A 22298-nucleotide genomic window follows, 5' to 3' on the forward strand; every position below is an offset into this window, starting at 1 on the left:
TGAATGACCAACCCACCCAAGGAACCAACAAAACCACAATTTTTTTGCCCCACTGTTGCTTGGTGCCGGGGAGAGGGTATGAGATGAGCTGCCTGCAGCACGGCCCCGTACCTGCCAGCTGCACCACATGGCGGTGGGGATGGGGTTGGTTTTAATTCTTTCCAGCCCTGTTGCGTGCCACTGGTTGAGGTCGGCGAGGACCACCAGTGGGCTGTGGGCTACAGGTTGGGTAGTGCTGGGCAATAGCACCCCTTTTCCCATTGTGTAAAGGAATCCCTAGAAGAAGCAGCGTCCCGCTGGCTGGCACATCCCTGTTCCCACTGAGGGTCCCATCTCTGCCAGGTGGAATGGGGTATCCTCGCCTTGCCTGGTGGGATTCAGTGCTGCAAAACCCTCGGTGACAGCTCGGAGAGGATGTGAAATGAAGAAGGCAACAAAGCTGCTCCAAAAATCAAAGCGCGTTCCCCCTTTTTTCCCCGGCAGAGATTCTGTATTCATTGATTGTTGACATAACATATGTGGGTTGGAGAAAGGCAGTGGCGGCTTCTGGCAGGGGAGGAAGGGGCTGGGGGGGCCGGGGGGGCTCTGCAAGCCGAGATGCTGATTACCAGGGGCAGCAAATAGCTTGCAGCTGCCTCCGCTCAACACGCTCTTTGTGGTGCTTGCAGCCACTCTTTGGACGCAGCTATTTTTAATTTCCCCAAGCGCGTGCACAAAGCAAAGAGGGTGGGCGATGCCGCCAGCGTCCCCCCTTCCTGCCCCCCGCTCCCACCCGCTTCCCGGCCAGCCCCGCGCTTCCCGGCTTCCTCCCGGCCTCTGGGGAATGGGGGGAGCTGCACCACCCCGTTTTTTTTGGGTCTGCCTTGGGAGCCGGCCATGGCTTCCCCCCGCCCCGCATCAGTGTGTGCGGGGAGCTGGGAAAATGCAGAAATAAATAAATACGCAATTAGGCAGGCGTCCAGCCATGGAGGGAGGGGGGGTGCTGCAAAAAGAGGCTCCGGCCAAATTTTGGAATGCCTGAGAAAGTGGCTGGAGCCGTGGGCGAGTGCGGGGTTGTGGGCTTCCCACCGCCTCTCTCCTTCTGGTGGAGAAGGGGTGGCTGCGGCCCCCGAGGAGGAGGAAGGAGGGTGGCAGCTCCCAGCCTTGCTCTCGGGGCAGGGTTTCCCCCCCATCGGCATCTCACAGAGTCCAGGACAAGGCAAGTTTGTGCTGGAGGTGTGATGAGAGCGGGGGGTCTCAGCCAGCTCTCGGCATGCTCTTGGCACGGCTCAAGAGCATGTGTTTTTGGGGCTGAAAGCCGAGGTGTGCACTCTGTTCAAGCAGCAACACGGTTTGGGGTTAATAAATTACTTATTTGCAGTCCTTGTTTCTCTGTTATGGGAAGCATTAGTGAATATTATATTTCTGGTTTATCCCAGACATGCATTATTCATCAGGTCTGGAGTCTGTAAAAGGGACATTGTCAGGTTAAAACTTGTGTGGAGACAAGCTGAGGTCTTCAGTGAGGTTTTGTAAATGGCTTTTCTCAGGGTTACTGAATGCAGGGTTTTCGCAGAAGCCTTCCACCTTTTGTCCATGCTGTTTTGAGCCATTTCTGGTGAAAAATGAGAATTCCCAGGCAGCTTTTATCATTGGTCTTGCTAATGGAGTTATCATGGGCTGCAAGATATATAAAGTAGGAAAAAAATGCCAGCAAAATACTGCTTGTCCCTCATGCCAGACCAGGTAAGAGCTTTTAATAAGCTTTTGCTAATAGGTATTTTGTAAGACCTTTTTATTTTGTCCTGTCCCTTCAAAGCTGCGGAAGAGACTCTTCCCTGCAGTCACTGAAGTCTGACTGCAAGTAGGCAACAAGACAGAACAGCCAGTCAGTCTTGCTGAAAGTTAAAATTACCATGGGTAAATCACGTGCACAGCAACTTAATGTTACCCTTCACCTCCTTCCCGCAGGATCCAGGAGCTGATTTGTCTGTGTATATTAACATGGCTTGCACCCTGCCACCCGCCGCGGGCAGCATGGCTCCTCTGCGACCTCTTCTGCTCTTAAGGGAGAGCAGGTCCCTGGGGCAGAGGTGCTGCGTGTGGGGCTTGGGCTGCTCTGGCGGCCAGGGAGAGCTAGGGAAGGCTCCCATCTACCAGGGAGGGTTTTTTCCCCCCATGTTTTCCTGGCATGCACCCCAGGGCCATGCCATGTCGCTGTTGCCATTGCACCCCTCATTGTAGGGCTGTGGGGATGCGATCCTGGGGGTCCCTGCTCTTGCACGCCCCGTGCTGCGGGTGCTGTGGCTCCAGGTGCTGTAGCTATCCATGATTTTATGGCCAAACAGTGCCCTGGGGACCCGCAGCATGGCTGTGGGCTGCTCTCTTGCTGCAGCCCATGGTTGTCACCACTCTCCTCTCGGTCCCCATACTTGCAGTGTTTCCTTTGCTGTGGGTGACAGGGTCCGTGGGGAGAGGAGGCGGAGGGGACAGGAGCACAGGTTGGTTTTAGACATGTCCTGGCAGCACCCTGAGCTTGCACGGGATTTCCACCCGTTGTGGTGCTGCAGCTGGGGAGAAAGGGTGGGATTTTGGAGCATGCCCAGCCTTGGCCCTTTCCTCCCCATTTCATCAGCCCTGCTGCAACCACATTGATAAAGTCACAGCAGATCACCAGGGTGCTGGGGAGCTACTGGGATATAATTAGGGTTTTCATTTGCTTTTCTGGCTGCTTTCCCATTAGGGGAGGGACAGTGAGGATTATGGGTGGAGCAGATGTGCGGAGGAAGGGGATGTTTGTCTTGCATGGGCAGTTAATGCCATGCACAGGCCAATGCTGGGGCATGAAGTCTGTCATCCCAGGCGTGGGGGACGGAGAAACCTCCTTGGACTCATTCCCCTCAGGTGCACCAGCTCCAGATTGCTCCTCTCCACTGGGGCCGAATGGCTGCTCCCAAAGGAGAGGTTGCGGGGAGTGCTCCCAGGAGCAGCTCACGGCCGTGAACTCTCTCCTCTCCCTCAACTCCTCTGCAAGTGCAGGAGCCAGATGGGAGCAGCAGGTTTAGGGAGTAAACGCTGCTCCTCTGGGACATGGGGACAGCTCCAACAGCCTGGTGTGTTATTCCCAGCCTTTGTCCCTGGTTGTGGCAGGCGCTCAAAGCGCTTTTCCCCCAGGTGCCGCTTGCCTTTGAACCTGGTGGTGCCTGCCCGGCCAGGATGGCTCTTTGCTGTCTGCATTGGTGCCTCCACTGCACCTTGCATGTGGCAGCAAAGCCCAGCTCGAGTTGTTGCCAGGCGGTCTCCTTGCCCTGCCACAGCCATGTGCACCTGTTGGGAGCTTTTCTCCTTGGAACTGCCTTTCTTGGCCATAAAGCCTCCCATTTTGTGCCATTTGATGGGATGGCCAATGGTCAAAGGTTGGAAAATGCTCTCCGGCTGCCACCTTGGCTTTTGGGAAGGTCTGCAGAGTCCAAGCTTGTCTGGAAGCTGCTGGGAGCAATGCAGAGCAGAGCAGGTATGGGTTTTTCTATAGGGATGGTGTGCAGGATGTGGCTGCTGCTTTGTTGGCCAACCCAATCCAACCCAACCCAGCTTCTTCTGGTTGGGTTGGCCCTCACACCTCCAGCTGCAGACCCCCAAGCACCCTGGGAGCCTCGCCGTGTGGTATTCCCAGCCCAGCAGGAAGCTCTGCAAAGCTCGTAAGAGCAGCGCTGGGGAGTAATGAGATTTCCAGGCTAATTTGGCCGGATTCAAGAACTTCCACTGAAGCATCTGCGCCTGTGGGAGTTGCCCGAGCCTCCAGTGGATCTGGTGCTGCGGATCCCTGGGGCTGTCCTCACCTCGTTTGCAGTCATTGAGTGCTGGTGCAAGATTCTGTATTGACAGTCCTCCGGGGTGAAGGTGGGGGCTTGGGGGAAACCCCACCATGGCGGCAGTGCCGTAGTGCATGGCTCCCACAGGAGATATGCGGCATGGGACATAACTGGCGTCTGCTTTGCTGCAGTCAGACCGAAGCCTGGTATTTCCCCACAGAAGGGAGAGCAGGTGGGTGCAGGGTGACCTGTGTACATGCCATGGGGTCAGAAGAGTGTTGACCAGAAATAAATTGCCTTTACCCACTGTAAAGCAAAATCTGCTGAACAAATTTTCAATTCAGCTGAGCCCAAAAGAAGCCCAACTGGGGAGAAGCAGCAGCCGTGGCCCTGCAGTACAGCATTGGGTCAGCTGGTCGGATGGAGTTGGCTTGAGTGGGTCTAACCCTATGTCTTGTGAGAGTGTTCAGCAGAGCTTTGGTGAGAGGCTTCTGCTGACTTTGTCCATTGCGAGGTGGTGCTTTCCTTCTTTTATTTTTGTGTTTTAGTGAAAAAATGAAAATTTCTAGTTCATACAGAACTGAAAGTCTTTTCTTTCTTTTCTTTTCTTTTCTTTTCTTTTTTTTTCTTTTCTTTTTTTTTCTTTTCTTTTCTTTTCTTTTCTTTTGTTTTCTTTTCTTTTCTTTTCTTTTCTTTTCTTTTCTTTTCTTTTCTTTTCTTTTCTTTTCTTTTCTTTTTTTCTTTTTTTCTTTTCTTTTCTTTTCTTCTACTGAGACACCAGGGAATGTCTTGCCATTTTATTTACTCTTTTATTGTGAGAAGCACTTGGCATTTTTTACCTTGCTCTGTGTGCAGTTCATGGTGCTTCCTGAGCCGGCGTAATGCAGGGCCTTAAATTATCCAGAGCTCAAGACAACGGCTGTCGGAGGTGGCTTTGCACGGCTGTGACGGTGCTGATGGCTCTGTTGCTGTGTGTTTGCTCTGATTCCTCTGCTCAGGTGCGTTTGCAGGAGAGGTTGTGGGATGGCTGGAGACCAGGGGACCCATCCCTCCTTCCCCTCTAGGCTGGAGGGGAGATGGATTCACTATGGGAGGTACAGGGCTTTGATTGATTTAATTTGCTGCTTTCCTTGGATGGCTCTTACCTTGGCCATTCCCATCCTTGATGGTTAAGAGGAGACAGAAACAGCAGCTCCTTCCACAGCCCTTTCTCTCCTCCCAGATTTCTAGTCTGGATCTTTCCAACTCTCTCCACACGGTCTGAGTTTGGGTGCCACATGCAGTGGGGTGACCCTGTATGTCTCAGCCAGTGCCCAGTTTCTGCACACTCTGCAGCACGCCTCCCTGCTGCAAGGGTGGTGGCACCTCGGGTGGCACTTGGCTGCGGTGGGAGTTGCCCCTAGGTCAGGGCAGTGCTGAACAGAAGACCTTGTAAGTCTCTCCAGCAGCACTTGATGCTGTAAATAATGTGGAAGCCCACATCAGCTGCAGTTATTTTCCCACTTTGCAGGAAGACTGACTCCAAAACTGAGCAGTGAGGGAGCTTTGCCCTGGGTTCATTTCCTAAAGTTTTTCCCAGGGTGCCAAACCCTTTTCACTTAAATGGCTTTCACACCTTTTCGTAGCTGCCGTAAGGATCCTGAGCAAGGGCATTGCCTCTCTCACCAGTTTTTCTACCCAACTCTAGGCTCAAAAGCATAAGGTCTCCAGAGAGTCAGTGCAGCAGCCTCAGCCCTCGTGTGCCTGGTTAGCGGAGCCATCCTGGGCCGTTGGGCAGAGCCTGCCCTCGTTCGGCCTCGGCTCTCCAGCACAGCCGATGCCCAGGAGGATGCTCGACCTGTTTCCCTCGCCCCCATGAAACAGAAATCCAGGTCCAGCTGCGGCTGAATAGGGCTTGGGTGGCTGACCAACATGGGTGGAGATCATCTTGCCTCGATCCAAGCTTTCCACCTCCTGAGCTGTCTCCAAAATTGGCATCACCTTGTCTATGACCATCTCTGTGTGCAGCTGACCTTGCAAGTCCTGTTATGGGGACGTGGTTTCTGATGTTTTGGTGAAGCCCTTTGCTCCTGGGGAGGCATGTGTGAGCTGGCGTGCACGAAGGTGGTGGTGAGCACCTGCACGTGTGTGCCTGGCAGCGCGCGGTGCAGGGACCACCTGGGGCTTGTCTCCTACACTGAGGAGGTGGAAAATAAAGTTGACAAGGCCAATTTGGAACAGTGCAATTTAAAATTCAAATATCAAGATATAAATGAAGCCTGCCTTTCCTTCCCACCCCCAAATGACTGTGTTTCCCTCTCCAGGCAACTTGCCTGCCATGGTCCCTGCACCAAACTCCGGTCCCTTGCCGTGTGTACCGTCCCGGTGTGTGGTCTTGCTGGGCTTTTGCCATCAGGCTGATTACTATGACAGCTCGCTTGAATGCTGCAGATATTTGCTTCCCCTTTGGCTGGGTAGCTGTTGTGCCTGTGCGTCGGGCAGCAAGGAAGATGCCACGATGGCAGCTGCAAGCAGATGGGGTCAGATCTGCTATCATGTATTCCTCCCACCCCCATCCTAGAAGGGGAGGAGGACATTTTGCATTTTAAATGCATTTAAATCCCAGACAGCAAGAGGGAAGAATAGCTCTTGGGTTTGCAGGGCTGCGAGATGGTGCCTTCAGTGTGGCGGGGCCAATAAGTGCCCGTGCAATACTGCGCTTTTGCTTTGGTCCCCAGAGAGCCAGGATATGGGTTGAGCGGCTGCTTCAAGCTCTTTGTGCAATGTTGGGCTTTTGCTTTGGTCCCCAAAGAGCCAGGATGGTAGCTCAGAGCAGCCCCTTGACCCCCATCCTGGTGGGACCTTGTTGTTGTTCCCATCATTGTGCCGATGTTCTCTACATCTTCTGTCCCTCTTCCTCTCCAGCAGCATTGGACGTGGAGTGTGCATGTGCACGGGTGCAAGCTCCCCCAAAGGACTCCCTGGCTTTGGGGATGCTGCCGAGGACCCAGAGGGTCAGACCCCAGCGCCGAGGGAGGTTGCAACTACTTGGTGATCACCACCGGGTTTGCTGACCCTCCTTGCCCAGTGCAGGCGGTTGTGTCAGGACAGGATACGGCCATCCCCATGACATGGACCCCTCGGGGGCCGTTCAGCAGGAAAGAGGTTAACAGGAAGGAGGCAGGCGAGGCGCTGGCTGCCAGCTCCCGACCCCGCTTTGGGGTGGGGAGCAGCTGGGAGCTGCAAGAGCGGAGCGAAAATGGCCATATAAGGCCAAGACGAGCCAGCTCCAGCCTCTCGCGCAGCCCCGGCTGGGCTCGCTCCGCTCCAGCGCACGCTCCCCGAATGGGTGCCTGTGGGGATGGGGCTGTGGATGGGATGCGTGGCCCCAAACTTGCTGCCTGGGCACCCCCGGGATGGGTGCTGCCCATGCCTTGCTGAGGTGGCTCTGGGTGGGAGAGGAGCCCGAGGGTGCTCGCGGCCAGTTTGCAGGCAGCTCGTGGCCAGCTCGCGGCCTCGCTCAGTGTTTAGACTCGCTGTCTGTGGATGTAAACACCGACTCTGCTTAAAAGCGGCCCCTGGCTGAACTCTCCTGCCCAGCCCCTGCACTTCACCCCCTCCCCAAACTGCTCCTAGGGAGAAAATTCCTTCTCCCTGGCCAAAGTGAAGCTGATGTTGTTTTATCTCCTGGTAGAGGCTCGGGAGGGCTCTACGGGGGCCCGGCAGGCAAGGACAGGCGTGCTTGGGGCTTGCTAGCCCATCGTCCCAGCCCACCTCCCCAAGATGGTTCCTTGGGATGGGTGACCTGGGGCTGCGGGTACCTCCTCTGGCAAAATAAATTTCAGGAGCCGGCTGTCGGTGCCCGTGATGAACAAGCAGGGGCCAACAGTGAGGAAGCGTGTGATGGGGCTGGGGGAAGTGTTACGGCATTTATCCAACGGGGAGGGTGTTTCTGCATCGCTGGCTGCATACTGGGGCAGGTGTCCTGTCCCCTCCTCGCGCTGGTGCAAACCCGTGAGCCAGGTTTGCTGCTGGTGCAGAGCCACACCGGCACGTGTCAAGGCCACATCTGCAGAACACGGCTTGTGCCTTCATCTGTGAAAGGGGTCAATGGCTTCTGGCTGTCTGGAGAGTCCAGGCAGCAGTGAGATTTGGGGGCATCTTCCCCTATTTCTTGCACAAGGGCATGAGGTGTGCACGCAGAGGTGCAGGGAGAGACATGTTGCTTGATACCTCTATTGCATTCTCTTGCCCACGGTAAAAACTTGCTTTTATATTGCCTGGTGCACGGCCCAAGCAAGTCAGAGGTTTCTCAGTGGCTTCACTGAGCAGTAGCTGCTGATACGGGAAGGCTGCAGGTGGGAAAGGTGTGCTCAGGTGGCCAAGAAAAGATACCTGCCTCCTGCTTGGATGGCACAGGGAGAGCAGAGAGCTGCCATGGGGATGGGGGAGCGCTCCTGCTTGCACGGAGGTGGGGGATGGAGGAGCACAACCTTGCGCTCCCCTTTGATGGGAGACTGCTCTGGTCCATCCTTTTGCAGAGCCTGCAGAGGTCATTTTCAAGAGCCTTTGTCTAATTTAATAAATCCAGGATGCTCAGCCTGTTAGATGATCTATAAGTGTAATAAAATCTGCCTGCCACAGAGCTCCGGTTGTGTTGTGGCCGTATCAATAGCCTTGTGCCTAGTGGCAGGAAGCTTAAAACGCTCATTGAAGCCCTGCTGCTGTGCCAGCCCTGCTCGCCCTGTGCCTGGGCAGCTCGGGGCACACCGTGGCTGCCCCGCCGGCACCAGCAGGCCAAGCACCCCAGCAGCAGCGCCTGGCTGAACCCGCCGTCAGAGCCAGCCCTGATGCGTGCACGGTGCATCCCCAGCTTAGGTGCATCCCTCCTTAGGGAGGCCGTGCATAGCCTCTGAAAAGGGAGCTCCCTGTGACTTTTCAAGGAGTCGGTGCTTTCTTGCTGATGGCCTCCGGGTGGGAATGGTGGAGACGACACTGGTGTGGGCTCCTTGTGCCACGCTAGTGCTGGGAGCTGCCTGTCCAAGCTGCATTGCTGCCCTTGCCCAAGGCACGGTTGTCTCCATGTTGCTCTGATGTGCCTGTGGCGATGGGGCAGCAGAGTCTTGCTCGCTCCCACGCTGCAGCCCAGCCAAGATCCTGCTTGCATCCCGCCTTGAGCACCACGATCAGCCGAGCCCGGGCACCTGGGATGGGTGAAGCTTTTAGCAAACACGGCAGCTTCTTTTGCAGAGTACTCAAGAGTGCTGCGAATGAGCAGCACGCTCGTCAGCAGCCACCTTCATGAATATTTTAGCTTGGAGAATTAACATTTGTCAAGAAACATTTATGGAGGCAGCATGGATGTCTCTTCCCCAGGCGCCGCAGGCTCGCTGCTGCTCTGGGGCGGTGCTGGGAGCCAGGGCAGAGCCAGGGCAGAGCCAGCTGGAGCCCGAGCCCTTCCTGTGCAGCGTCGCGGCAGAGCGGGACGGCAGAGCCGCCATCTCCCCCCCGGGACTGCCGGGCCCCGGTGCCAAGGCAACCAGCTCACCATGCAAGATAGACAAATGGTTATGTTTTTTTTTTTTCTTCCCCTCCTGATTCTTGGCAGAAAGTAAAATGTCCCTTTTGTTTGGTTTCCTCCTCCCCCTGCCCCATTGCCTTTCTTTAAAGGTTGTGTTCCAGATTTCATCAACCCACGTTGTGTAATAGCCCTGGAGAACGGCGTGGGCATTGGCCATGTCCCACTGAGGCCGTGGCAGAGCTGCTCCTCGGGAGCTTGACCGTGGGGTTACCTGCTCAGAAAACATCTTGCGTACAGTTGCTGAGCAAAGCTCTGTTGTATTTTGGATCGAGCTGCTACGATGCACACGTGTTAGAAATTATGGGGAAGGTTCTTGGAGAAAATTCGGAAATTTTTGAGTCTAAATAATCCTGTATTTCTACCTCAGCGCTGCAAAACCAAATGGAAATGAGGGACTCTTGCAGATAAACCCTGTTGACTTACAACATCAGTCCCTATGCCTGGGGGTTCATTGCTTACAGAACATCCAGCACTGTGCATCCTCCTGCCACAGCACCTGGGTCTCCCCACTAATGTCCCGCGTGGGATTTCTTCCTTCGGGCTTGTAAGAGGTCCTCATTCTTTCTTTCCCTCCTTTCCACTGTCCAAGGTGGGGGATGCTGCAGTTGCTGGGTATGAGGATGTGGAGAGCACAGCGTGACTCATGGCCTGGCACCCGGGAAGGGAGAGGAGGAGGAGAGCGTACTATAGGCTTTGTGTAGTGTGGAGGGGGACGCTGCAAGCACGTGTGTGTGTAAATATGGATCTGTCATACCAGAGGGAAACAGCAACGCGATTGTTTCTTGGCTCTGGTTCCTCTGCTGATACTGGCAGCGTGGAGAGCTGTAGTTGCTCATATGGTGCGGGTGCTGCCTTCCCCACACCGGCACACGGCGAGTGGTGGGGGGCTGCTCCGCTTGCCGGGCCGGAGGCGGCCAGTGGCACCAAGGAGAGCTGCTGCTTGTGGTGGTGCCCGTTAATGGTGTCCTCTGCTGGTGCACCCTGCTGTGCTTCCACTCCTCCTCCCAGTTGAAAGACACACCCGGTCCAGTCACAGGGTAGCTGTGTGCTCCATCCCATTGACAGCAGCATGGGAAATGGCAAAGGCAGGGCCAGCGCCTGGGGACAGGGCTGTCCCCGAGGTGGGGACTGGCAGAAGCCAGCAGCTGGAGCCAGAGCTGAACCTGAGCGTCCACTCCTGCCTCACCCGGACGCGAAGCCTCCCCGTGGCCCCGGGGTCTGATGCTGGGTTCGACCTTGTATCAAAGCACCTGCTCTTCAAAGGGATTGTTGAAGTCCCAGCCTTATTATTGTTTCAGCGTCTCTGCCGTATGACATCTCCCTGCTTTTGCATTTATTTATTCCCTTCCAATTGCCGGAGCCATGCAGTCCTCACCTGGCCTGGGACCAGCCTGGAGACCAGCTCTGCTCGTCCTTCCCCGGCCCAGATCCCCAGCCCTGAGAAACCTCCCAGTGCAGAAATGGGTGCTCAGAGGCGGGGAAGGTGTCCATGTGTCCTCATCCCCTGCTGCAGAGCCTCTCCCATCAACCCCTCTCCCACACCACCGCCCCGCAGCTTCGGCACGCAAGGGCTGTCCCTGTTCTCCAGGTTCCTCAGGAAGAGCAGCCTTGTGCCAGCTCCTCCACCGGGGATCCCCAGCCAGTTTTGAGGTGCTCCCAGGCTGCAGTGCTGCCCGAGCCACATCCTTTTACTCAGTGGAGTTTGTGTGTGTGCGTTTCCACCTGGCACCATTTTCATTTTACTTTGCTTCAAAGTGCCTGTGCTGCCTCCAAGGAAGGAAATAAATGGTGTAAAGGAATTTACATCCCGAGTGAGCAAGGCTGCTGGTCAGGTTTCATCTGCTGCCGAGAGGTGTGGGAGTGCAGGGGGGCTGCCGTGGAGTGGAGGGTTCCCCTGGTGCCCGTCCTGTCCCCAGCCGCAGGTGCAAGGGGGGCAGTCCCAGCTTTGCGGTGGTGGACAGGGATCCATGCGTCAGGCTGTGCGAGATGCCAGTGTTCACCCTTGCAAGGAGGGGTGCACGGCAAAACCACTTCACAGGGCTGGCCCAGCGGTGTGGGGGCCCCAAACCGGCTCCTCCGCTCTGGGCGCGCTTGGGTCAGGGCTGGGTGTGAGCAGCGGGGGAAGCCGCCCTGAACGATGCTGTGGGGTTAAAGAGGGAGGAGAGCAGGCAGGTTTCGTAGGGAGCCGTCTCCTCCTCTCCTCCTGTGTCAGCTCCCTGCCAGATCCCTGCAGGGCCTCCCAAGGGAGTCAAGGGGTGCCTGTGGCAAGAGGGACTGAGTGACTCAGGGTCCCTGTGAGGGACTGGGGCTCCCTCCTGGAGCCGCCCTCATCCCCTGTTTCACCCCATCCTGGTTGCATTCCCTGGTGCAAAAATGCTCTGGGTGGGGAAAGGGGTCAGACCCAGACCTTACAGTCCTGGAGGCCTTGGCTGTGCCGAAGGCCAGCGAGACAAAAGCGTTTCTAAGACTCCACTTGGAGCAGGAGAAAGTTTTTCCATTGGGTTTTTATAGCTCCCGGAAAGCGGGGTTTTATTTTTGTTGTCTGAGACAAAAAATCCTCTTAGGAGCTGACTACCTGCGGCGGTGCGGGGCGGGCGGCTGGGGGTCTGGGCTTGGCTTTGCTTTCCCTCCCTCCCTCCATCCCATGGGGTCTGTGGATGCTGATGCTGGTTTCCATGAAGGAAAAGAGGAGGTTTTGGTGTCCCTGATGTATGAATGGTCCCGTTAGTGTGCCTGTGCTGGGCACCGATGCTGTAGCACCCATGATGGCTCTATGCCACCCTGGGCTGTTGTAGGATGCTCCCGCCTGGGGACACAGCTGCAGGGAAAGCCCTTTTCCTGGGGAAGGGGGCTGTTTCCCACAGCCTGCAGATGGTAAACCGGGGGCCTCGCGGGGCTGATCTGAATTTCCTGGGGTCATAGGCTGCAGCCATCAAGCTCTCCCCAATCACCCCTTCTTTGCACGGTGCAGGCTGCTTTTGAAGGGGTTTTACTGGCAGAGGAGCCGGTTTCCATGGTAAAAACCTTAACAGTGTCTGCCAAAAATCCGTCTCCCTGTTGGCCCGGCCATCTGGAGGGTGCAAGGAGGCTTTGGCGGGGTGAAGAGGTGGCCACGGGCTGCTTTGGGTGCTCCTTCAGTGCCATTGGCAGCTTGGAGGGGTCCCTCCGCCCAGTCGTTTATGCCCCAGATGCAGGTTCATGCTGGGATGCAGGGGGGACTCCAGTGTCACCGAGCCTGGTGGGGCACAGGCAGGCTGGGGATGGGGGAGATGGCATCGCTGCTTGCGGGGGGGAGGGCTGCAGGAGCCATTCACCGGGAGCGGGTGGCCGCGCTGTAATCGGATGAACCAGCGCCGCTCCAGATGGACCTGTCAGCCCTTGTCAGTGCTGACACCCCTCTGGGTCCCTTCATGTCTCCTCAGGCCAGGGGGGCCACCGCCTGTCCCGTTACACTGTGTTTGCTTGGAGCAAGGGGGCCAGGAGATGATGCTGCATTTGCAAAGCCCGTCAGACAAACAAGGTCCCTTCCACGCTGCGGTCCCTCCCTGGCAAACTCCATGTTTTGTTAACTTTAATGGGAGAAACCTGGCACGTGTGTCTGTCTGTCTGTCTATAGGGCCTGAGCTGTCCTGCACTGAGGGCAGTGGGACCTTGCTGCTTTGCCACCCACTGTCCCCAGGTGCCACCCCACCACCCCAGATGGTTTGCAGCTGCAAACCCAAAGCCAACCACTTGGTGCCTTGCCTTGGTGTCCCTGTGCTGCAGTGGGGCAGCCATCCTTCCCTGGGTGTCCGGCATAGGAGAAGCGTCTTGCTGGCAGAAGTAGACTGGGCTGGGCTGGACTGGGCTGGCAGGAGTTGAGCCTGTTGGTCTCTGTCCCCAGATGTACGGCACAGGGCTTTGCAGAGCATCGTGGTGTGTAGGATCCTGGTGTCCACCAGGAGAGGTTTTAGGGCTCAGCTCTGCATTCATTTGCTCTTCTCTGCTTAAACATTACTCCCTTCTCCTTCCCCTTGCAGCCAACAACCCTTCCACAGGGCACCATCAACATGAACCAGTGCACAGATGTGGTGGATGGGGAGAGCCGGACAGGGCAGAAATTCTCCTTGTGCATCCTGACGCCAGAGAAGGAGCACTTCATCCGGGCTGAGAACAAGGAGATTATCAGCGGGTGAGTGCGAGTCCGGGGCTGAGCTGCCATGGGGCTCTTGCCTTAGCTGGGAGGAAGAGGAGGGTGGGTAGGACCTTGCCCAAAGCCGGGTGCTGTGGCAGTGCGTACCCAGGCTGATCCCCAAGTGACAATCACAGCCTGCTGCAGGGACAGTCCTTGGGGTCGGGTGTAGCTGCTGCCTCGCAACCAGCTCCGGTCTTTGCCTTTTTGGCAAGAACAGGGTTTCTTTCCCCTTCCCTGCTCCCCTGCCTGGTGGACCCCTGCCATTGCCTGGTGCTCTGCAGCAGAGTGGGGGCCTGAGCACCCCCTGAGCCACCAGATTTATGGTGTGAGCGTGAGCACTGACTTCAGCAGAGACCTGTGCAGCAGCAGATGATTTAAGTCCTTCCTCCGTGCCTAGTGCACGTGCTCAGTTGTGCTGGGCTGGAGCCTGAGGCTTCCTACCATGCTGGACACCTTTCAGACCCAGTGCTCAAGGAAGCTCAGCCTCTGCTGGGAGTCTTGGCCAGGCCCCGGAGCTGAGATGCTCCTGAGTCACTCGTTACTTACGAAGGCCACCGTTTTCAGGTCAGTTTTGTTGTTGGGCAATATCCTGCTCCCTGCTGCAGAACAACACTCCCAGTGGCATTTACTCCCAGGAGCAAGCTGAGCTACACTTGGAGCATTTGTGGGATGTTCAGAGGGTGCATCTGATGCCAAGGTGCTCCTGGGCTGGCCGTGGCAGCTTCAGCCCCAGCAGAAAGCAGCTACTTACTGGCCAGGGGAAGAAGCTTGGCCGCAGGGTGAACACCAGGATGGGGTTGGAGCCGATGGGTGCTGGGGTGACCCCATAGCGCCTTTAGGACAGCATCTGATCAGGCACCCAGCCCGCTGGTGCAAGTCCCGTCGCCACACAGATCCTGTAGTCCCGGGGCTGGCGTGTCCAACCGTGAGCGCCATACTCCCTCTGGTTCTTGTCTGTTCCTGGGCAGACGTGGCCTCCTGGGGCTGCCTGCTCTGCATTTACCCCATCCCCATTCGGACTCGCCTTTGCAGTGCCTGCCTTGCCCCGCTTGCTTCCCTGCGGGTATGGCAGAGGGTGTGGATGCAGCCCACCCCCCTGGTCCCAGTGGAGCATCTGACCTCCGAGGACCATTAAAATATCATTGCTCATAGGAGTACCTGCCGCTGGGATGCAATTGCTCGGCAGCGCTGAAGATTAGGCCACTAAAATGAGTAAATTGTGGTAGATTTCCTGACTCCGGGTGTTGGATGGTGACCTAGAAACATCCTCATCCATTGCTCAAATGCCAGCTTGGGTTGAGGCTGGCACTGGTGAGGGTGCAGAGCTGTGGGAGAGCTGAGCTGCTGGCACGCGGCGACGGACTGCAATGGTGCTGCTGCTCACCTGCGAGTGTTTCCCATGTGGAATGTCTGGAGCTCAGTGCCTCCCTCCCAAAATTTGTTGACATTTGAAACAGGAGCAGAAAGTTAAAGGAATGAAGCGCTTGCTCTTTCCCACTCTTCCCAAGGCGTGGTGTCTCCTGCTTGCCCGAGCCCTGGCAGCAGCAGAGTCAGTGCTTTCTGTTGAGATGATTCCTATTTCCAAGCATTTTCTTTGGTTGTGACTCCCCCCATTTTGGTAAATACTGGTTGAAATAGGCATTTTTCTACCAAGAGCTTGGGATTTTGATCAGATATATGTTTTCATGTGTCAAAACTTCCCTGCTCTACTGAGACACGAGAGCATGGGTGATTCAAACCTCCGTGCACCACTTTGGGCCAGCAGAACTGTTCTCCAGCAGCATGGCCACCCCTCTGGCCCCATTTGCAGTGGTGGGGTTGCAGCGGTTGCGGAGCCAGGGTGCCAAGGCACGGGGGAATCATGGCACGGGGATGCTGGCTCCTCGCCTCCAGCCAAGGCAGGAGCAATGGCTATGCCCCAAAACATGGCCAGCCCCCATGCCCTGCTCTCTTCTCCCTCTCCCCACACTCTGGTTCGCAGCTCAGCCTTCTGTTGCCAGTCTGCCTGCCACGCGGGAGGGAGAGGCATTGCAGAGCAAGGTGGGGCTGATTTATTGTTCATTGGCCCGGCGCTGGATTTTGAAGCAGCGCGTTTGCTCCTGACTGCAAGCATTAATCATCCTGAAACAGTCCCACTCTGGGTCCGAGCCAGGAGGGTTTCATTTGCAGTTGCAGCACGACAGGAAGATTTCCCCGGCCAGGGGAGAATTTGTTTTATGTTCGTTGCATGCTTCTGGCATTTATTGCTTAACCAAAACCCACTTGATGTGGTCATCTCAAAATGCTTTACAGCAGCAGTGTGCAAAGTGGGGGGAACAGGAGAGGGAAGCAGGGACATCTGAACCAGGAATGTTTCCCAGTGGCGCACGGATCCCTGTGGAGTTCACAGAGATGCAGGGGCAGGTTGTCAGTCTGTGGTGGGAGGGCACAGGAGGGTCTCCCAAACAAGCGACTTGTGCAGGGGATGGACTTCTCAATGCCAAGTTCACGCTGCTCTTTCTTGGACAAAAGCACTTTGTGTGCAGTGTGCGGGCGTTGGCATCGCTGAAGGGGGAAGGTCCTGCTGGAGGCTTTGTCCCTCTCGGCTGTCTTTCAGGATCCTTGAATCCCTCTCCCATGTCAGCCTTGGCTGTGGCATCGCTCTTGCAGTGAGTGGGGTTTGAGCCAAAGCACCCTGGGGTAATCCCTCCTCCTTTCCTGTCCTGCCTCATTTTTCACCAAGGAGCTGTTTGGGATGATTTCTGGGTACTATTTACCACGTTGACCCTGACCAGGTTGGAGAAGCTGAGCTCCTCTGTGTGCCCAGGTCCAGCTCAGGGTTGTGCTTATGGCCAAGTTACAAACCCCAGAAGGCTGGAGTTAGGAGTGAAATGCAGATGCTCCGTCTCTGGAGCTTGCAGACAGCCTGTCCCAGAGGCGGATGGGGCAGCATCTCCCTAGGCAGTGTGGTCAGAGCCACCCGTGGTGGGGAACAGCTTTGGGGTCCGCAGCCTGCAGGAACCTGTGTTATACCCCATGGTGGAGTGCGAGCATCACTCCTGTCCCTTCGCGCTGCCCTTCGGCACAGACCTCACCTTGTGCTTTCTCTGCCTGCAGGTGGCTGGAGATGCTGATAGTCTATCCGAGGACAAACAAGCAGAATCAGAAGAAGAAGAGGAAGGTAGAGCCCCCAACTCCCCAGGTAACCCCAGGGGGACACACACTGTCACCCGGTCCCTTGCCTCCCTCTCAGGGCCACAGCATTGCTCTGTTCCTGGGGAAGATCCCCCCAAACCAGCCAGTCCAGCAGGCTGCCAGCCCTCTGATGCTGCCTGCGTGGAGGGCGAGAGCTGGGGCAAGGCAGGGCGGCAGGATGGTGTGAATTAATTCCTGGTCATCACTTCCCAGGGTCACACGCTGCTGCTGCTGCTGCTGCTTTCCTGGCTGCTTTGGGGCCATGTTTCGCCCCCCGGGTGCTGTCTTGTGGCACCAGCCCTGCACACACTGTTCCGGGAGCGGCTGCAAAGCAGCGTGGTCCCTGTGGGGGACCGGGGAGAGGTGCTGGCCGTTCACGGGCCATTTCAGCAGAAACAGGATGAAATTCCATCGGGCTCTGGTTGCCCCCTTTGAGATGACCCCAGAGATAATGGGAATGAAAGGAAAATACTAAAGGCCAGGGCCAGGCTGGGAGCTCTGGGGGCCGGAGCCAGGCTCTCCAGGGACCCGGCGGTGGCTTTGTGCTCGCTTTGACTATAAATGGTAAAAAGCGGGGCTGGCCGTGACTCACTCGTTCCTGCGGGGCTCCCACGTGGCCGGAGTGGGGGAGAATCCCACAGATGGGGAACGTGACCCCAAGGCCACCCTCGTCCCTCGCCGGGGCTGAGAACAGCCGCGTCCCTGAGGCTGCCTGACCTCTGGGCACGCGTCCCACTGCCGTGGGAGACCGGCTGGGAGGGCTCCTCCAGCCGAGCCAGGCTGCAGCACTGGGGGTCTGAAAACAGCATCAGGGTTCCCCTGAGCCCCAGTTTTTGGGTCCCCTTCAGTGAAGTCCCTAGGATGGTCCTGGTGCAAACCGGGCCATAGATGGGTTTTGTACGGTGTTTGTTTGAATCAAGTTTCTACTATTCCACCAGATAAAGAGGTTCTGGGCAATGGTAAAAAAAACTGGGGAGAAGACGATCCTTTTTTGCACACCAAGCTGGAAGTCTGAGCAACCCCCTGCTAAGGGCTGGGGTTGTCACAACCCCTTGAGTGCTGGCTCCAGTGATGCTCTAGGGAAGATGCCTCCTTCCTCCATGGCCAAGAGCTGACATGTTATGAGTTGCCCATCCTCAAGCCCCAGGGAGGGGGCTGCCACATTTGGGGCACCTCAGCGAGCTGATGCAGCAGGGCAGGGATGTTCACCCCATCCCTGGCACAACACTAAACCCAGGCTGGGGACGGGGCGGAGAGGAGAAGGGGCACAGAGCCAGAAAAACATCATTCTGGGTTACATTTCATCACCATGGCAACTTCTTGGAAACCATACAGGATCCAAGCTCCTGAGCACCAAATAAGGGAAGCGGCTGCGGGAAGGATGCTGGCTCCCCGCAGGCAGACGGGCTCCCCAGGTGCTTGGGGATGGGGTGAGCATGGAGCCTGGTGGCACTGCCTGAGGTGGTCTGCCCCAAGCCCCGTCCTATTTGCTACCCTCCTTCCACCCTCTCCATCCCATTGCTCCTGGCCCCGTGGCACTAGAAAAAGACTCTAATTCACTTTTGCAAAACCAGCCTCCATGTGGGACCTGCTGCCGGACAGATGCTGTGCTCTGTTGGGCACTCACGAGCAACCTGAAAAGGCAGAAGCATCTTTCCTCTGTCTCCCAAATTGTGCCGATGCAGGCGGCTGGTCCAGGGAAAGAGAGAAGATGCTGGGGAGAAAATCAGCACCAAATCCCCCTCTGTGAAATGGCTTCTCCTGAAGTTGGCGGCTGTTCAGCTCACTTTCTGTGTGCCGGTGGAGAAAGCCTGATTTCTTTCTAAAGACGGCCGCCTGCTAATCCGGCAGCGGATCATGTCTGAGAGCCGCTCAGGGAGGGACGGACACCTTTGTGATTTAAAAAAAAAATTAAAACAATAGATATTTCTGCTTTTTCTCACTCCCAGGTAGTTTTTCCTTGTCTGTGCTACAGCAGAGCTTGGCTGCAGCCAGGCGCTCCTGGGGGATCAGGGCCATTTTCAGCTCCCCCCATCATTTTGCATCTTCCCCCTGCAGAATCACCAGTGTGGGAGCAACACCAGCGAAACTGGGAATATTGCTCCAGCTGCAGATTTTTGGGCAGGAGTTGTTAGGTGCAATCCTAGAGGTGTTTTCACCTTTGCTTTGCAAACAGGTTGTGGTCTTAGGGGAAAAAGGGCAGGTTTCTCTTGCAGCTTTTGCCGTGCTCCGGTAGAATGGTGCAGGCAGTGGGAGAGACTGGGCTTGCTGCCTTTGCCTGCCTGCTGCCCCATGGAAATCGAGACAGGATTTGGGGCTGAAATGTGGGATTTGAGGCACTGCCCTCTGTTGCAGGACGGGTTTGCACAGGGGTGTGGCAGGCTCAGGTAAGCAGAGCGTGCCCAGACATACTTAATGCAACTGGAGGCTGTTTTTTCTGATTTTGATGCACACTCCTTTTTGGAGCTATTCATACCACTGAGCAGCAAAGAGTTAATTTCTCTGCTTGCTTATAGACCGCTTTTTGGCCCTCATATCTCTGTCTAATTAAATACATATCTACAAATAATTACATGGGGGGGGTGTGTAAGGAATATATAAAAATATATATCCTGAGCTGGCAATTAGCTTTGGGCTTTCGGATCCATGAATGAGAGAGTGGTTGAGGTTGGAAGGGCCCTTGGAGATTGTCTGGTCCGACCCCCTGCTCAAGCAGCATCCCCTTGAGCAGGATGCCCGTGAACTCTGGATTGTTTACCTCCAACACTGCATTCCTTTAGAGTGAAATTTCCAAGGGGATTTTTTTAAAAATTGAGGTCATTTGCTGCTTGTTGTGGCTGTGCACGGAGCCAGGACCTACTCCCTGGGAGATCCCCCGGCGGCTCCAGCACAGTCCTGCGAACGCCAATTTGGAGATGCAGGGCTAAAACCCACCGGCAGCTCTGCTGACGTGGGAGGGGGGACGGAAGGGATGCCCTTTGCAGCCTGTGTCCCCAGCCCATGGCTGCCAGCTTGGGCGCTCCTGGATTCCCCCTGCTCTATGGAAAGGAAACAAGCAGCCGGGAAGCTTCACATAATCCGGAGACTTTGGAGAGGGGTTAATTGTCATTGATTTATTGGTGGCTTTAAGGAAAACAATCTGCTAATGCAGAAGCTTAATATGACAACAGCAAAACATCTGCTAGCGAACAAAGCCAAACCCTAAACAAGTTGTGAAAGCTTCTGCCTCTTCTGGGGTGTGTGCCGAACCTGCACTGCCCGGGCCGCAGCCACCAAAATGGCATCATCATCTGACGGACTCCAGAGCCCCTCATTAGCTAGAGAAGCATTTAAGATGATGGGTATTGTTTTAAAATAGCATAAGGCTCAACGCAATGTTGTATTTCCTTTTTAAAGAAGCGGCCTGTTAGGTGACCAAAGCACCCGGGAGGAGTACAGCACCCGTTGGGTTTTATTCTCTTTATCAGTGGCCTGTAGCAAACCAGCTGTGACGAACAAACAATGCAGCTGCTGGTGGCAGGGAATTAATTTTCTCCTCCATGCCGTGTCCATTAGCTTGATTTCTTTTTTTTTTTTTTTGATGTTAGTTATAACACTGAGAAAATTCAGTCCTGGCAAATGGGACCTGGGAGAGAAGCCTGGTGTTGGTCTGTATTTGTGAAAGGCAGTAGCTGCCCGCGAGCCAGCCCACAGGGGGACTGGGGATGTGCAGAAGGACTGGGGACATGGAGAAGGACCAGGGACATGGAGAGGGAAAAGGGGGATGCTGTGTTTATTTGCTTCAATTACAGAGGATGCACTGTCACCCCAAACTGGGTTTTGGCGGAGGTGAGGGGAGCATTATCAGGTTCCCCATGAATTAGGACCTGAGAGACCCGTTTCTCTGCGGGGTCTGCAGCATTGTACATGAATTCGGATGCATAGCCCCATGTGTGCACCAGGCGGCTTTTGGGAAGGGCTGCTGTGCTGGAGCATAAGTGGAACTGCACGGGACCCTGAATGCTGGGGAAGGGCCAGGGCTTTGCTCCGTTTGGGACTGGGCTGCACGAGCATGAGACGAGCTTTTCCCAAGGATTTACGTGTTGATGGCTGCAGCATCCTGTGTGCCACGCCGGGAAGGGCAGTTCCTATCCAAAAGCAAAGCCAGTGAGCCCCTCCACTGCCGCAGCGCCCAGCTGAAGGTCTCCGCTTCGTTTGTCAGCTCGCCTTTCCTCTGGATCTTTTCTGAGCTGGATGCCTGGGGAGGTGCGGCCGGTTTCGGGAGCCCTCCCCAGGGAGGGACGGCGAGGGACATTTCCTCTCTCACTGCGAGAGCGGTGATGGTCCCTTTGGCTGAGGAAGTCCTGACCCATCCCTGCTGCCGTGCTGCCCTGGAGCAGGGTTTCCACCTGCAAGCTCCTCCCCTTGGGCATGTGGCGGTGGCACATGGCTGAGCAGCCCCATCCCCATCCCATCATGGCACACGTTGTGGGCAGCACTCAAGCCATATGGGACCCACGCCTCCAGGGATAGCTTGATGGGGACCCTGGGTGCGGAGCTGGGATGAACCCCTCTAACCCCACTATATCTCCTCCATTCTCTTTAGGAGCCTGGTCCTGCTAAGATGGCCGTAACCAGCAGCAACATCCCCAGTGCAGAAAAGGTCCCTGCCACCAAGTCCACGCTTTGGCAGGAAGAAATGAGGGGCAAAGACCAAGTGGACGGGGGCAGCGGCATCAGCCCGGCGCAGAGCCCGGTGCAAGGCCAGGCCGGGGCTGCCAGCTCGCTGAAGGATCCTGTGCTGGACAGCAAGGAAGGTGAGGGATGGGGGTGCAAGCAGTGGTGTGATGCTGCGGTGACCCGGTTTGGGCAGCTGAGCTGGCAGAAAACTGCCATAGAGGGAAAAGTTTTCTGCGGGTTTGGTTCCTGGAGCATCCCAGCAGGGAGGGGGAAGTAGAGACCTCGTCCTTGCTGTGCAGGGACCGGAGCGAGGCATTATGGGCTGGAGTTCAGGAGGGAAAAAAATTGCATCACGTGCTGGAAAATCACAGCATGGGGCCCAATCCTGCCCCAGCAGGGAGATGGGGCTGCCTGCCCTCAGAAGCGATGTTGCCTTCACGCTGGGGGCAAAATGAGGGGGAAAATGCCTTTTCTAGCCCCTCTGCATCCCCGCCTGGGGCACCTGGAGGGTGCGGGGCCATGCTGCGCTCAGCGCGGCTGTCAGGGCTGCCAAGCCCTGAGCACTGCTTCCTCCTCCAGCCCCTGTGTCAGGGGCCTGTTTACATTTGGTCTCCCTGATGAGTCCCTGGAAGGTGCTGGGGCCGCAGCATTGTTCTCCCTGGAACAATAGGGGCTGGGGACTCTTCCTGCCAGGCCTTGGAGAGGTCCCACAAGCTGCGGCCATTTCCTTTATCTGCCCACTCGGATGGGGGGACGCTTTCTGCCTGTTCCCCACTGCCAGGAGCGAGGTGTCCATCAGCTTGCGCTCATGGAGCTGTGGTCAGTGCTGGGCTGGGAAGGACAGGGATAGAAATGGGTGCAGAGCGGTGACTGCAGCCGTCAATTTCTTGGTTTGAAGCTTTGGGTCTTTCATCCATGCAAGCCTGACCCAAGGGTTGGA

At 56.2% G+C, this 22298-nt stretch overlaps 1 protein-coding gene across 9 annotated transcripts in view; it reads left to right on the forward strand.

Moving 5' to 3' along the window:
* MPRIP (myosin phosphatase Rho interacting protein) overlaps nt 1-22298 on the forward strand; it is an 82637-nt gene that overhangs the window by 22719 nt on the left and 37620 nt on the right. For all 9 annotated transcript variants that reach the window (XM_087734270.1, XM_087734262.1, XM_087734265.1 and 6 more), the window contains exons 4-6: nt 13371-13522; nt 16622-16706; nt 21285-21495. In XM_087734270.1, the coding sequence (XP_087590396.1) occupies nt 13371-13522; nt 16622-16706; nt 21285-21495 (448 nt within the window). The remainder of the gene's footprint in view (nt 1-13370; nt 13523-16621; nt 16707-21284; nt 21496-22298) is intronic.

This window comes from Nipponia nippon, unplaced genomic scaffold, assembly GCF_047370975.1.
Source record: "Nipponia nippon isolate SJK-2023a ecotype South Korea unplaced genomic scaffold, ASM4737097v1 scaffold_5, whole genome shotgun sequence".
Taxonomy (NCBI): Eukaryota; Metazoa; Chordata; class Aves; order Pelecaniformes; family Threskiornithidae; genus Nipponia; species Nipponia nippon.